Here is a 17,458-nt window from a genome sequence, read left to right on the forward strand (position 1 = left end):
TCAGGACACTTGCGGCGTTGGGGTAGGTTTGGTGATTTTGGATTTTACAGGTGGGTTAGGATTTTGTTATACTCAAGATTTAAAACACTGACATTAAGAATCATAAGAACTAGGAGCAGGAGCAGGCAATTCAGTCCATCGAGCCTGCTCCACCATTCAGTTCGATCATGGTTGATTTCATCGCAGCCTCAACTCCACTCTCCTGCCCGCTCTCCATAACCCTTCAAACCCATTACTAATATAAAATCTGTTTATCTCCTCCTTACATTTATTCAATGTCCCAGCATCCACCGCACTCTGGGGTAGAGAATTTCACAGGTTTATGACACTTTGAGAGAAATAGTTTCTCCTCATTTCTGTTTAAAATCTGCTACCCCTTATCCTAAAACTGTGACTGATTGTTCCAGGTTATCCCACAAGAGGAAGCATCTACTTTACATCTACTTTGTTAATACCTTTCATGATCTAATATAGCTCAATGAGATCTCCTCTCAGTCTTCTAAACTCTCGAGAGTATAGGCCTAAACTATATCTAGAACATAGAACAGTACAGCACAGAACAGGCCCTTCGGCCCACGATGTTGTGCCGAGCTTTATCTGAAACCAAGATCAAGCTATCATACTCCCTATCATCCTGATGTGCTCCATGTGCCTATCCAATAACTGCTTAAATGTTCCTAAAGTGTCTGACTCCACTATCACTGCAGGCAGGCCATTCCACACCCCAACCACTCTCTGCATAAAGAACCTACCTCTGATATCCTTCCTATATCTCCCACCATGAACCCTATAGTTATGCCCCCTTATAATAGCTCCATCCACCCGAGGAAATAGTCTTTGAAAGTTCACTCTATCTATCCCCTTCATCATTTTATAAACCTCCCCTCAGCCTCCTCCGCTCCAGAGAGAACAGCCCTAGCTCCCTCAACCTTTCCTCATAAGACCTACCCTCCAAACCAGGCAGCATCCTGGTAAATCTCCTCTGCACTCTTTCCAGCGCTTCCACATCCTTCATAAGACAAACCCCTCATCTCTGAAATCAATCTAGTGAACCTCCTTTAAACTGCCTCCAATGCAACTACATCCTTCCTCAAATAACTGTTCACAATATTCTAAGTGCGGTTTCACCAATGCCTTGTATAGTTGCAGCAACACTTCCTTATGTTACTGTTATCTCATTGAAGCAGTGTGTGACTCCTGTTGTATTTGTCAGTGTGAAGGTGAGAAGGTTAGTGCTGCTATCGGCTGAGATACCACTCAAAGGGGAAGAGTTGCCTGAGGTTTGGAACACATTGTCAGTTTGGAGAAGGAAAAGACCGAGGGAACCAAAGAGAAGCCAGTGTCCAGATTTGAGAAACTGTAGATCCTCTTTTGGAAATGGAACTTCCATGCGATTAGACATTACGGTGCTCATAGCAGGAAGCACTTCAGAGTTTATGCCATGTGAATAGCTGTGCTGACAAGCTCACTGATGGAGGCAAGAGTTGCCAGACCTGCAACCATTAGTGGGGCCTGGGATGGAATGCAGCTGCTGATCAAGTTGTACAGATTTCTGGCCAAGTGATTGATAGCTCCCTTCAACAAGGTTATGCTGAAGTGTCTGTTTGAGTCACACTAACCGTCCTCTGCTGTCCCCGGCTCACCTGATAAGCACGAGGGCAAGACAACGGTGGTTGTGGGATCCATGACAGATGATGTTTGCATCTGGGATATCCCCAAACTCAAACTCTGTGCACTCCGAGTCACCGATGTGGTCTGACACTTAATTCTCAAGGCAGGAGGACCTTAAACCAGTTAGCTCTGGTCTCTCCGAAAGGTCAGGGGACAGTGCTGCTCTCAGGACCTCATAAGGATTGTGAGGTTTACAGATATTTTGGACCTGCTCCAGGAACTCCACACAGCCACATCAAGCTGTACATACGCTCGAAGGGCTGCAAGTTTGAGTATATCAAGGGTTGGAGCGCCAGTTGTGGATGCAAGAATTGAGCTATTTTTCCAAGTTCTGTTACTATCTTAATAAATTGGAGTTTAAATAGCATGTGTTACTCTTGAGAATGCACATATATGCCCTTGTACTTAGTGGCTTGCTGGGGCCATTGTAATGGACACTGCTTTGGGTGTAGAGTCACATGTAGGCCAGGCTGGGTAAAGATGGCCTGAAGGGTATTAATGAACCAATGGGTTTTTGCGACAATCAATGATAATTTAATGGTCACTATTATTGAATTTAAATTCCACCATTTGGTGGGATTTGAACTCTCTGCCCTCAGAGCATATACTGGCCCTCTGGATAACTGGTCAAGTGATATTACCACCACATCACTGAATCCTGCAAATATAAGTACAGTTGTTGTTGATGCCGCTATAAGTGCTGCTGATTGGTTATAAATGCCATATTGATTTAAAAAGCAAATGAAGAGCTAGAGTTGTTTCATTTGTTGACTCAGTAGCTTGAAGGGCATTTCACTGAAATTTATTCCTTCAGAAAGAGGAATTTGGTTTAATTTGTGTGCAAGGTAATTGGTTTAATTAAATAATTAAATACGCTTAATAGACTAATGAAAAGTACACAGCACATTATTTCCAAGACTGTATCACTCAAAGCTCTTCAAGGTACAAGACCCACATCACATCAATTATAGACAGTAATGTCCTCCCCTATAAATAACTCCTTTTCTCAGCTCATTATGAAAATACTTTCAAGGCATAAAATTTGCCAGACGTCACATAATTAAAATGTAGGGTCTCGTGTTAAATTCGGTACTTTCAAAATCTCAAGTATCTATCTTTTGGCCTTCCCCTCGCCATTACATTTCTGCAGCTTTGATGCCCTAGTTTCCCCCTTAAATTATTATTCTCTTACATCCTGGGTGCTGCTCCGGTGTGGCCATCATCTCTGCTTTCTTAAATCTAAAAAGCGAGGAGTTGAAAGAGTTTGGCAGACTTTGTTTCTGGAGAACTTGTGATTTATTTCTTCATCACATTTTTGAATATCCAGATTGCTCACTCAGCCAGGCCGTTTGAGGATGGGTGGTAGGGTGCCGTGCAGATGTGCCTTATTCCGTTCGTACTCATGAATGTCTGGAACTACCTGTCGGTAAACTGGGTCTCACAGGGACCTTGGCTATACCACGTGTACTGAAAGACTGACAGAGTTTCTCTATAGTATTGTAAGAAGCAGTAGAGGCCATCCAGCGCTCGTCAATCCTTCTTGAATGGGCGTCGATGAGAATTAAAAACACGGAGCCCATAAATGGCCTTGCGAAGTCTGCATGTACTCACACCCAGGGTCTCCCCGGCCATTCCCAAGGGTGTAACGAGGCTACTGGTGGGATCTTCTGATTTTCTTGGCAGGTTTTGTACCACTTGACCAGGTTTTCAATATCACTGTGTAGGCCAGGCCACCAAACATCGTTCCTTGCGTGCATTTTCATCTTAGAAATTTCTGGGTGGCCATTGCGCAATTGTTTTCATTTGCTTTATAAATTGTTGAAGTATTGGCCACTGGTCTGGATGCAGGACAATCACCTGGGCTCCCACAAGATGATACCATCTTTTAAACTCAGCTCCTGATATGTAAAGAGATAAGGTTTCAAATCCACTTATAGTCCACCACTGAGGATGATGTGACATAGTTTCGTGTTTTGGGTCCATGCCTGGATTTGCTTGGCAGATACATATCCATGAAGTTCAGAGTCATGACTATTCCATCCATCTTCGGAGGAGAAGGTAGGCAGGTAGGTAGCAGCAGGCGGCTCAAGGCATCTGTGTTGGCTATACATCTCCCTGGACAATGTTCTAAGGTACATCAATAAGCACCTAATAGCAGTGCCCAGTATTGGATCAGGCTGATGTGATAGGAGGAATTCTGTTCATAGAATCCCTACATAGAATCCCATCGAGTCTGCACTGACTCTCTTACAGAGTATCTTACCCAGGCCCTTTTCCCCACCCTATCCCCATTGCCCACACATTTATCATGGCTAATCCTTGGGAAACTTAAAGGCAATTTACCATGGCCAATCCACCTAACCTGCACATCCTTCGACTGTGACAGGAGTTATCATGTAATCCACAAAAATGACCATTAAAAAGTGCCCAGCAGCTGGGCTAACCAATAAAACCTTTTTTGCCGTTTTTAAAGCAGAACTAGAGAGAAACAGACAAGGCCGCAAGTCCTGGTCACCAGGATCATAGAGGTTTACAGCATGGAAACAGGCCCTTCGGTCCAACTTGTCCATGCTACCCAGTTTTTGCCATTAAGCTAGTCCCAATTGCCCGCATTTGGCCCTCTATACAAATCTTACCCATGTAACGATCTAAATGCTGTTTAAAAGACAAAATTGTACCCGCCTCTACTACTACCTCTGGCAGCTTGTTCCAGACATTCACCACCCTCTATGTGAAAAAATTGCCCCTCTGGACTCTTTTGTATCTCTCCCCTCTCACTTTAAACCTATGCTCTCTCGCTTTAGACTCCCCTACCTTTGGGAAAAGATGTTGATTATCTATCTTTTCTATGTCTCTCATTATTTTATAGACCTCTATGAGATCATCCCTAAAGCCTCCTACACTCCAGGGAAAAAAAGTCCCAGTCTATCTAGTCTCTTCTTATAACTCAAACCATCAAGTCCCAGTAGCATCCGAGTAAATCTTTTCTGCACTCTTTCTAGTTTAATAATATCCTTTCTATAATAGGGTGACCAGAACTGTACACAGTATTCAAAGTGTGCCCTTACCAATGTCTGGTACAACTTCAACAAGACTCCCAACGTTCTGACCAATGAAACCAAGCATGCCGAATGCCTTCTTCACCAACCTGTCTACCTGTGACTCTACTTTCAGGGAGCTATGAACCTGTACCCCTAGATCTCTTTGTTCTGTAACTCTCCCCAACACTCTACCATTAATTGAATAAATCCTGTCCTGGTTCTATCTACCAAAATGCATCACCTCTCATTTATTTAAATTAAACTCCATCTGCCATTCATCAGCCCACTGGCCCAGTTGATCAAGATCCCGTTGCAATCCTAAATAACCTTCTTCACTGTCCACTATGCCACCAATCTTGGTGTTACCTGCAAACTTACTAACCATGCCTCCTAAGTTTTCATCCAAATAATGAATACAAATGACGAACAGTGGACCCAGTACCAATCCCTGAGGCACACCGCTGGTCACAGGTCTCCAGTTTGAAAAACAACCCTCTACAACCACCCTCTTCTGTCATCAAGCCAATTTTGTATCCATTTGGCTACCTCACCCTGGATCTCGTGAGATTTAACTTTTTTGCAACAACCTACCACTCGGTACCTTGTCAAAAACCTTGCTAAAGTCCATGTAGACAATGTCGACTGCACTGCCCTCATCTACCTTCTTGGTTACCTCGTCAAAAAACTCAAATCAAATTTGTGAGACATGATTTTCCACTCACAAAGCCATGCTGACTGTCCCTAATCAGTCCTTGCCTTTCTAAATGACTGTAGATCCTGCCTCTCAGAATACCTTCTAACAACTTACCCACTACAGACATTAGGCTCACCGGCCTGTAGTTCCCAGACTTTTCCCTGCAGCCCTTCTTAAACAAAGGGACAATATTTGCCCCTCTCCAATCTTCAGAGAATGGAGAGGGTACCAGTGCTGAGCTAAGGAGTGGGTTTAACTAACCATGTGTTCAACTCTGGCAGTGCACTCTCCCAACTGGCGTTGGTGGACAGCAGTCCATGTTTGTGTGTGCATGCACATGTGCCCTCAACAGGCAGTGTGTGTGCTGTACTCTCTGCGTTTCCAGGGCAGGCAGGCACACCCGCCCTTCCTCACTCACACTCGCTTATGAGCTTATCGCATGCTTGCTCTTTCTCGCACTCTCTCACAGACTCACTCCCACTCACCATCGAGGGAGGACTGAGGTCAGGAGGGAACATGAGAACATAGAACTCTTAGGATCCATTCAGAACGGCATGAGCCACCTGTGGGGGAAGTAAAGTTGAGTCTGTATTGGAAGTGAAAGTTGCTGAATATTGTGTGGTAAAATCCCCATACCTTCCACCTGCTGGTCCAGCACCTGTTCCAGTTGAGGATTTTGGAACATTCTCCTGGGTTTCAGGAACATGTACCAATCTGTCTGCTTGTTACATTACGTACAGAACAACAGCAATTATTGGCTGATGAGCCTGTCAATCGGGATGGGTAGGCACCAGATTGACTGCTTTGGACATTGACCATTCAGTTTGAGAGGCTACTTGGCTAACTACTCCTAGATGTATAGGCCCTGGCAATTAGCGCTGTCTGTAACTCCTTCCCATGGGCCCTGCCTCCACCATCCCCGTGTGCACCTCCCTTCCTCACCCCATATCCCTTCCCAACCATGTCCCTTTCTGCCCGCGCCCCTTCCCAACCCCATCTTTTGTGTATGTGCTGATCCCACTGCACCCACATCTTTGATACTCTGCAGAGTATCTGCTGTCAAACAGATCCAACATGCCTTGCATCCTGAACTTGTCCATTTGAAAACCTCCACTGACAAGTTTAAACACCCACCTGAACAGCTGAAATCCAGCCCTGGGAAACTCATTTGGCATTTGTTAAATTTGGAACAAAGTTAAAAGCAATTTCTAAACACCCCATTAATGTCTCCTAAGCGTTCAAATTGCCCAATAATTACCCGACCCTCACAATAAATAAATCCCCAACTTCAGTGACTAAATTTCTCACTACATCCAAATGTGCATCGCTAAACCCTGAACTGGGTGTTTTGGAGCTGGGTTGCATTACTGTTAGAAAATGTAGAACATTTTTAAGACCCCCATCTTCCCCAAACTCACTTGTTCAAATTATCCTCCATATCTAAAAAATTTTTTGCTATAAACATTTAAAGTGGAGACATGCATGAGGGGAGAGCAGAGTATCTGAGGAATAGGTGGCATGATGGGATGGGGGGTGGGGTTTGTCAAATTCTGGGGAGGGGCAACAGTGTCTTGTGGGGAGAATCCAGAAATAGTGAAATGTAGGTAACTCAGACGGTGATAGGGCTGGAGAAGGTTACCGAGATAGGAAGGTCATGCAGGGATTTGGACATTAGGATGAGAATTTTAAAATGAGGTATTGTCAGAGGCTGGAAGCTATGTAAGTCAACTAACAGGAGGGTGATGGGTGAAAGGGACTTGCTGCAAATTAGGATATGGACAGTAAGGCTGAGATTTTTGGGAGAGCGGAAGATGGGAGCCGGGCCAGAAAAGCAGTAGAATAGCTGAGACTGGGTCAAAAAAAGCATGAAGGTTTTAGGAACAGGTGAGCTGGGGAAGGAGAGGGATGGTCAATGATTAGAGTTATTGTCATTCAGGTGAGAGAATCTACCCTCCTGGAATGATGTGAAAAATCCCGGTGCACAAATCCTCAAGCAACATCACTGAAATATATTATCCAGCCCTTTCTGTGCTTTTGAAACCAATCCCACTCTACATTCATTATCTTCCTTCAGATCTTCATGCTGGCCCTTTTTTTCACAACCTGCAGCCCTCTTGTATTCTAAAGCCTTGATCTTCCACATGTCTTTCCATGAGGCAATGGAAATCTGTTTCTCTCAGTCCTTTGTAGATCTGGTTTCTTCATATCTCTCATAGATTCATACAACAGATGCTGTCTTTTAAGCTTTTGTTTGTTAGAAATGAGGAGTGGATAGTCTTTGTACTGAGGCATGCGCTATAAAAAGGTTCATGTACGCACAGCAGAATCAATAATCTTCTGATCTCAAATAAAACTCCCAACAAAGATCTTTCAAGTCACTCCAGAACAAATTGCTTTTATCAAAATTAGTTGCAATGCTCAACAATTCTTAACTTTATAAAGATTGGAAGAGTAACAACAGTAGTGCTTTGGCCAGGAGAAATTGTAAGTAATGTCTCAGGGACGATTAAATTTCATTCTAATTTAGCCTGTAAGTTCAAGGATCAATCTCTGTTTGTATATCTTTTTGGAGACCAAAATTCCATGTGGTCATCCAGGTGCAGTCTCATCAGGCCAGGTGCAACTTCAGCCTATGTCACACCATGCAGTTATCATCCTAATACTTCAGTTGTTTTCTAGTTTGTGAACAGTTTTAATAACCCACACACCAAAACTGTCAGTTCACATGTATTAACTCTACACTGGGGTCTGGTAACGTATGTTACTAGACTAATAATCTGAAATCAAGAATTGAAATCCCAGTTTAAGAATTTGATTTCAGTTAAATACATAAATTGGAAAATGGCCATGAAGCTGACAGATTGTAAAAAAACACAAATGTTTCCTTATTTTTGTGTATAGTCACAAATTGGAACAACAAATTTATACAAGATTACAGTGGGCGTTATTAACAAACACAAGACAATGTAACTGTGGTGATAGGCGCAATAACAGGTAGGAATAGTGTTACGCACCTTTGACCAGTCTCCTGTCTGCCACTTGTAGCAGTTTGTGTGGTCCTCACATTCCTCCTCCTCATTGGGTTTAGTTGCAAGATCACACTTGCTTTGTGGATTGGTGCAATTCACTGTCCTCAGATGGACTCCTCGGCCACAGTCTGTTGAACACTGTAGGAAATTGATCACAGTTAATATTGCAATTCTTTAACCCTACTTTCTAGAGGTTTCCATTTCTTTCATCTGCTCTCTCCATTCTATTCACTATTAAAATTGGTTTCTCCAGCTAAACAATGTCTTCTATATATGGTTGTTCTGAAAAATACTCACTATGAGTTTAGGTGTTCACTATTTAAACAATAACTTGCATTTATATACTATCTAAGCTATACTAGCTGAGAGCTAGTATTAACAGGGATGAGGGAAGGCGGCATTGCGGAAAGTTGCAGATTCTAATAGTTTAAGTTACAAAACCTTGACAACTACTTCTTTTCATTGGCTTTGAACTAGGCTTCTAGAATTGTCAGCTTTTTACAGGTTTTTGCAAGGTTTCAATGGCAGCCTCACTAGATCAGATAGACCTTCAGTGCCACATCCTTTGATTTAGATGTTTCACCCCTCACTATTGTAAGCTGCCTGTGAACAGTTTTAATGACTCACTGACAAAAAACCATCAGACTTCCTTTCTACTGTGTTAGCTGATGCACAATACACAACACTGGGGCACAGTCACGTAGGGGTTATATTGCTGGATTAAGAGTCAGAAAACATGAGCTCATGTGGCAGTTTGAGAATTTGAATTCAGTTTAATACACAACTTGGAAATGAAATGCTGACATCAGTGAATGTTTGTGACATTTACTGGGTGCATTTCAGGACATGGTGTTGTAAGGATATTTTTAAGACCGTGAAAGGCTCATAACTCACAAGTGTCCCAAGGTTTTCTCATTGAAAATGGGCCAGTCTTAATCAGACTCTGATTGTTGACCCCCTGTGTGGTGGTGATCATTTTAAGTCTGTTTAAATGATGATTCATTCCAGTAAATTAGAACGTTCAGTTTCAGTGCCATAAATTATTAATCAGCGGGGAGTGAAATTAGCAAACGTATGAAATGAAACCTTTTCGCACATTGCTTCACAGAGCAATGCAGAAGTTGATTACTGATGTCAGGGACAAAGCCAGGAGTGGAAAGCTGGATTGTAAATGATTAGAGTGTTGAACAAAACTGATAACAAGATAATATTTTATAGCATTTAATACAAGGTCATAGATTGCAGAAAGAAGCCATTCAAACGTGCCGATATGGATTTTTTGAAAGACCCATCCAATTAGTTTCACGCCCCAGCTCTTTCTTCCATTTTTTCCCCTCACAATATATATCCAGTTCTCTTTTTAAAGTTACTTTGAATCTGCTTTCACCAAACTTTCAGGCAGTGAATTCCAGCTCCTGTAACTGGCCGAGGAAAACAACGTTCCAAGATGGATTCCAAGATGGCGCCGGAGCGAGGCATTTCTTGCAAGCTGTGCCCAGCATACCTTTTAATTCTATCTTTTATTCTCGTTTTATGCTTCTAAAACTTCATTCTAACTCTTTTAAACTCTCTAACAATGCCAACACTACATTCTGCACTCTGTCCTTCTCTATGAACAGTACACTTTGTCTATATTGGTTGGTAAGTTTACCGACGACACGAAGGTTGGTGGGGTTGTGGATAGTATGGAGGGATGTCAGAAGTTACAGAGGGACATAGATAGGATGCAACACTGGGTGGAGAAGTGGCAGATGGACTTCAACCCAGATAAATGCGTAGTGGTCCATTTTGGCAGGTCAAACAGGATGAAGGAGTACAATATAAAGGGAAAGACTCTTAGTACTGTAGAGGATCAGAAGGACCTTGGGGTCCGGGTCCATAGGACTCTAAAATCGGCCCCGCAGGTGGAGGAGGTGGTTAAGAAGGCGTATGGTGTGCTGTCCTTTATCAATCGAGGGATTGAGTTTAGGAGTCCGGGGATAATGATGCAGCTATATAAGACCCTCGTCAGACCCCACTTGGAGTACTGTGCTCAGTTCGGGTCGCCTCATTGCAGGAAGGATGTGGAAAAGATTGAAAGGGTGCAGAGGCGATTTACAAGGATGTTGCCTGGATTGAGTGGCATGCCTTATGAGGATAGGCTGAGGGAACTTGGTCTTTTCTCCTTGGAGAGACGTAGGATGAGGGGAGACCTAATAGAGGTATATAAGATGTTCAGAGGCATAGATCGGGTGGACTCTCAGAGGTTTTTTCCCAGGGTGGAAATGGCTGCTACGAGAGAACACAGGTTTAAGGTGCTGGGGTGTAGGTACAGGGGAAATGTTAGGGGGAAGTTTTTCACACAGAGGGTGGTGGGTGAGTGGAATCGGCTGCTGTCAGTGGTGGTGGAGGCAAACTCGTTGGGGTCTTTTAAGAGACCTCTGGATGAGTACATGGGATTTAATGGGATTGAGGGCTATAGATAGGCCTAGAGGTGGGGATGTGATCGGCGCAACTTGTGGGCCGAAGGGCCTGTTTGTGCTGTGGCTTTCTATGTTCTATGTTAATTTCATTCCCTTCCCTGAACTGCCGTCTGAAACATTAACCCTGTTTTCTCTTTAAATACTCACCATCCGCTGTGCATTTCCAGCAACCTTGGTTTTTATTTTGGGTTTGCAGAATTTGTGTCTTTTATTTAGTCCTGGTGGCCTGCTTTAGTTTTCTCTCAATCACTCACCACACAATGTCTGAATGCTGCAACTAGCATCAGAGTGCAGCGTTTGGAAATCTGCCCGTTTTAGATATGGTGATAGAACAAACTGTCACTCAAACACCATCTAACATCATTAAAACTCCATTATTGATTGTTTTGCTCAGCAGGTACTAAATGGGGATAAGGATGAATGGCAATGACAGACAAAACAGGTTTTTTCATCCTGTGCCTTTGCTGAAGGCGGAAATGAACACTAGCATGATAAACCTGGAAATGCAAAACCCCTCCTCATCATTAGCTAACTTCAGAACCTATTGAAGGCTGAACATTGGTCAATTGTAGAGTTAGCAGTGGATTCAACATAGTTGTAAACTTTATTTTCATACGGATTGCTGTCACAGATAAGGGAGGTGACATCTAAAAGGTCCGTTGCAAAGGTCCGTTGACCTCAGGTGGGATTTTCTGGTTTTGGGATGAGTGCGGCTGGAAAATCCCACCCTTCAACTCTGGGAAAAAGATTCTGACTGTCAACCCTATCTGCGCCTCTTAAAGTTTCATAGACTCCCCTCAGCCTCTGCTGTTCCAGAGAGAAAAAAACCCTAGTCTGTCCACCCTCTCCTTATTCCCTCTAATCCAGGCAACATCCTGGTAAACTACTTCTGCACCCTCTCCAAAGCCTCCACATCCTTCCTATAATGTGGTGACCAGAATTGAAAGCAATACTCTAAGTGCAGCCTCACCAAAGTTTCATAAAGCTGCAACGTGAGATCCTGACTTTTGTACTCAACCAATAAAGGCAAGCATGCCATATGCCACCCTATCTGCTTAAGCTTGTTATGGACAAAGAAATAGACAAGCTGCAAAAAAAAGTTTTGGATTGGGGGAGAGCGGATTTTAGTAAAATAAGACAGGATCTGGCCAAGGTAGTCTGGGAACAGCTGCCAATGGGAAAATTTACAGAAGACAGATGGGGGGCATTCAAAAAGGAAATGGGGAGGGTGCAAGGCCAGCATGCTCCCTCTAGGATGATCGGTAGGAATAACAAGCCCAGAGAACCATGGATGACCAGAGATATTCAAGATACAATGAGAAGGGGAAAAAAGGCTTTTAAAAAATACAAGGGGAGCAAATCAGTGGAGGCATTAGTGAAGTATAGAAAGTGCAGGGTAAGACCATAAGACCATAAGACATAGGAGCGGAAGTAAGGCCATTCGGCCCATCGAGTCCACTCCACCATTCAATCATGGTTGATTTCAACTCCATTTACCCGCTCTCTCCCCATAGCCCTTAATTCCTCGAGAAATCAAGAATTTATCAATTTCTGTCTTGAAGACGCTCAACGTCTCGGCCTCCACAGCCCTCTGTGGCAATGAATTCCACAGACCCACCACTCTCTGGCTGAAGAAATTTCTCCTCATCTCTGTTCTAAAGTGACTCCCTTTTATTCTAAGGCTGTGCCCCCGCGTCCTAGTCTCCCCTGTTAATGGAAACAACTTCCCTACGTCCATCCTATCTAAGCCGTTCATTATCTTGTAAGTTTCTATCAGATCTCCCCTCAACCTCCTAAACTCCAATGAATATAATCCCACGATCTTCAGACGGTAGAGCTTAAGAAAGCAATTTGGAGGGAGAATATGCAAAGGGGGGATATGAGAAAGCTCTGGTTGGTAAAAGTAGGGAAGATCCCAAGATATTCTATAAGTATATCAATGGGAAGAGAATAACCAGGGAAAGAGTAGGGCTCATTAGGGACCAAGGGGGCAATCTGTCAGTAGAGCCAGAGGACACTGGCAGAGTGTTGAATGAATTCTTCACATCCGTCTTAACCCAAGAGAATGAGGATGATGGTATGGAATTTAAAGTTAAAGTTTATTTATTTATTAGTCACAAGTAAGGCTTACATTAACACTGCAATGAAGTTACTGTGAAATTCCCCTAGTCACCACAGTCCGGCGCCTCTTCGGGTCAATGCGCCTAACCAGCATGTCTTTCAGTCTGTGGGAGGAAACCGGAGCACCTGGAGGAAACCCACGCGGACAGAGGGAGAACGCGCAAACTCCACACAGTGGCCCAAGCCGGGAATCGAACCCGGGTCCCTGGCGCTGTGAGGCAGCAGTGCTAACCACTGTGCCACCATGCTGGTGGGAGATAGGGAGAGAGATTGAGAGGTTCTTGAGCAAATTGACAGAAGGAAGGACAAGTTATTGGGGGTATTGGCAGCCTTAAAAGTGGATAAATCCCCAGGATGAATTGTGCCCTAGGCTGCTGTGGGAGGCGGGAAGGAGATTGCAGAGGCTCTGACCCAAATTTTCAATTCTTCCTTGGCCACGGGGGAGGTGCCAGATGACTGGAGAACAGCTCATTTGGTTCCGCTATTGTAGAGATAAACCAGGGAACTACAGACCAGTGAGTCTCATGTCAGTGGTAGGGAAATTATTGGAGAAACTTCTGAAGAGAGCATCTATCTCCACTTGGAGAGGCAAAGCTTGATCAGGGGTAGTCAGCATGGCTTCATCAGAGGGAGGCCTAACAAATTTGATTGAATTTTTTGAGGTGGTGACTAGGTGTGTAGACAAGGCAATGTAGTTTATATGGATTTCAGCAAAGCCTTTGACAAGTTCCCACATGGGAGACTTGTAAAGAAGGTAAATTCACAGGGGATACAGGTAATTTGATCAAATGGATTCAAAATTGGCTCAGTTGTAGGAGATAGAGGGTGCTGACAGAAGGCTGCTGTAGTGACTGGAAGCCAGCGTTCAATGACGTACCACAGGGGTCTGTGTTGGGCCCCCTATTATTCATCATTTATACAAATGACATTGATGACTATGTGGGGGGGTAGGATTAGTAAGTTTGCGGAAGACACAAAGATTGGATGGGTAGTTAACAGTGAAGCAGAGTGTCTTGGGCTACAAGAAGATATGGACTGAATGATCAAATGGACAGATCAGTGGCAGATGGAATTTAACCCTGGAAAGCATGAGGTAATACACTTTGGAAGGAATAATTTGAAAAGAAAGTACTCAATGAATGGTAGGACACTCAAAAGTTCTGTGGAACAAGGGACCTAGGCATTTGTCCACAGATCTTTGAAAGCAGAAGGGCATGTCAGTAGGGTGGTGAAAAAAGCATATGGGACACTTACCTTTATCAATTGAGGCATAGATTACAAAAGCAAGGAAGTCATGTTGGAGAAGATAGAACTTTGGTGAGGTCACAGCTAGAGTTGTGTGTGCAGTTCTGGTCGCCATATTATAGGAAGGGTGTGATTGTACTGGAGGGGGTGCAGAGGAGATTCATCAGAATGCTGCCTGGGATAGAACATTTAAATTATGAAGAGATTGCGTAGGTTTGGGTTGTTTTCGTTGGAGCAGAGAAGACTAAGAGAAGACCTGATCGAGGAGTACAGGATTATGAGAGACATGGACAGAGGGGATAAGGAGCAGCTGTTCCCCTTAGTTGAAGAGTCAGTCATTAAGGGGACATAGGTTCAAGGTGAGGGGCAGGAGGTTTAGGGAGGGATGTGAGGAAAGACGTTTTTATCCAGAGGGTGCTGAAGATCTGGAATGCGCTGCCTGGGAAGGTGGTAGAGGAGGGTTGCCTCACATCTTTTAAGAAGTATCTGGATGAACAGTGGCACATCATAACATTCAGGGCTATGGGCCAAGTGGTCAGTTTATTTTTGGTAGGGAAGCGATTGGGGTTAAAAAGTTTTTCATCTTGGCGGTATTTAATATTCATACCAGAGGGCAGGTGTTCTTTGATGAGGTGATCAGCACTGTGAGGTAGATTGTAGTTAATATGGGGGCTATCACACAGCCTTGCTTAACACCTATCCGAATTTAAAGGTACTGTTTCAGAACTCCCAGTTATATCATCAATTAGTGAGTCAATTCTTTGGTCAGGTCAACCAATGCAAGGTATTCCTGGTATTGTTTCAACATTTTTCTTGGGTTTGTCAACAAAAGACCCTGTTAGAGGTTCCTTTGGAAGTTTGAAGCCACACAGTTGGCAGGATTTTACAGCCTCACTCGACCCGAGACTGGAAAATCCCACCCAAGGTCAACGGACATTTCCATTGTCCGCCCCTCACCTTCTCCAATTCCGTGGCGGGTGGGGCAGTAGAATTCCGGCGAGTGTCTCTGGGAGCGTTTTCGCAGCAACAGGGAGTAAGTGATTCAGGAGAATATGAGTCACAGTTTTCCTTACTATGCACAATGGAGAAATACCTCAATATTTTCAACAGCATAATTTCTCTTGTTTCTAGAAGATTCTAGAAGTGGACTTTAAGAAAGAGGTTGTGCTGGAATCTTTGAATGGCATCAAGATAGATAAGTCGCCGGGTCCGGATGGGATGTACCCCAGGTTACTGTGGGAGGCGAGGGAAGAGATTGCAGAGCCTCTGGCGATGATCTTTGCGTCGTCGTTGGAGATGGGAGAGGTGCCGGAGGATTGCGGATGTGGTTCCTATTTTCAAGAAGGGGAATAGGGATAGCCCAGGTAATTACCGACCGGTGAGTCTAACCTCAGTGGTTGGTAAACTGATGGAGAAGATCCTGAGGGACAGGATATATGAGCATTTAGAGAGGTTTAGTATGCTCAAGAATACTCAGCATGGCATTGTCAAGGGCAGATCGTGCCTTACGAGCCTGTTGGAGTTCTTCGAAAATGTGACTAAACACATTGACGAAGGGAAGGCGATAGATGTGGTTTATATGGATTTTAGCAAGGCGTTCAATAAGGTCCCCCATGCAAGGCTTCTCGAAAAAGTGAGGGGGCATGGGATCCAAGGGGCTGCTGCCCGGTGGATCCAGAACTGGCTTGCCCAAAGGAGGCAGAGAGTGGGTATAGATGGGTCTTTTTCTAAATGGAGGTCGGTCAGCAGTGGTGTGCCCCAGGGATCTGTTCTGGGACCCTTGCTGTTTGTCATTTTCATAAATGACCTGGATGAGGAAGCGGAGGGATGGGTTGGTACGTTTGCCGACGACACGAAGGTTGGTGGGGTTGTGGATAGTATGGAGGGATGTCAGAAGTTACAGAGGGACATAGATAGGATGCAAGACTGGGCGGACAAGTGGCAAATGGACTTCAACCCAGATAAATGCGTAGTGGTCCATTTTGGTAGGTCAAATGGGATGAAGGAGTACAATATAAAGGGAAAGACTCTTAGTACTGTAGAGGATCAGAAGGACCTTAGGGTCCGGGTCCATAGGACTCTAAAATCGGCCCGGCAGGTGGAGGAGGTGGTTAAGAAGGCGTATGGTGTGCTGGCCTTTATCAATCGATGGATTGAGTTCAGGAGTCCGGGGATAATGATGCAGCTATATAAGACCCTCGTCAGACCCCACTTGGAGTACTGTGCTCAGTTCTGGTCGCCTCACTATAGGAAGGATGTGGAAAAGATTGAAAGGGTGCAGAGGAGATTTACAAGGATGTTGCCTGGATTGAGTGGCATGCCTTATGAGGATAGGCTGAGGGAGCTTGGTCTTTTCTCCTTGGAGAGACGAAGGATGAGAGGAGACCTAATAGAGGTGTATAAGATGTTGAGAGGCATAGATCGGGTGGACTCTCAGAGGCTTTTTCCCAGGGTGGAAATGGCTGCTACGAGAGGACACAGGTTTAGGGTGCTGGGGGGTAGGTACAGGGGAGATGTTAGGGGTAAGTTTTTCACACAGAGGGTGGTGGGCGAGTGGAATCGGCTGCCGTCAGTGGTGGTGGAGGCGAACTCAATAGGGTCTTTTAAGAGACTCCTGGATGAGTAAGAAATCATAGAAATCATAGAAACCCTACAGTGCAGAAGGAGGCCATTCGGCCCATCGAGTCTGCACCGACCACAATCCCACCCAGGCCCTACCCCCACATATTTACCCGCTAATCCCTCTAACCTACACATCCCAGGACTCTAAGGGGCAATTTTTAACCTGGCCAATCAACCTAACCCGCACAGCTTTGGACTGTGGGAGGAAACCGGAGCACCCGGAGGAAACCTACGCAGACACGAGGAGAATGTGCAAACTCCACACAGACCGTACATGGAGCTTAATAGGATGGAGGGTTATAGGTAGGTCTAGAAGGTAGGGATGTGTTCGGCACAACTTGTGGGCCGAAGGGCCTGTTTGTGCTGTAGTTTTTCTATAACAGATGTGTTGAGTATAGGGCTAACGGGAGGACTTTGAATAGTGTGGAGGAGCAGAGGGATCTAGGTGTATGTGTGCATAGATCCCTTAAAGTTGGGAATCAAGTAGATAAGGTTGTTAAGAAGGCATATGGTGTCTTGGCGTTTATTGGTAGGGGGATTGAATTTAGGAGTCGTAGCGTTATGTTGCAACTG

At 44.4% G+C, this 17,458-nt stretch overlaps 1 protein-coding gene across 2 annotated transcripts in view; it reads right to left on the bottom strand.

Moving 5' to 3' along the window:
- The window catches only part of adamts17 (ADAM metallopeptidase with thrombospondin type 1 motif, 17), a 524,080-nt gene that overhangs the window by 25,841 nt on the left and 480,781 nt on the right, over window positions 1–17,458 (bottom strand). For both annotated transcript variants that reach the window (XM_078241579.1, XM_078241578.1), the window contains exon 21: window positions 8,421–8,573. In XM_078241579.1, coding sequence (XP_078097705.1) covers window positions 8,421–8,573 — 153 coding nt within the window. The remainder of the gene's footprint in view (window positions 1–8,420; window positions 8,574–17,458) is intronic.

Source organism: Mustelus asterias, chromosome 24 (assembly GCF_964213995.1).
Source record: "Mustelus asterias chromosome 24, sMusAst1.hap1.1, whole genome shotgun sequence".
Lineage (NCBI taxonomy): Eukaryota > Metazoa > Chordata > Chondrichthyes > Carcharhiniformes > Triakidae > Mustelus > Mustelus asterias.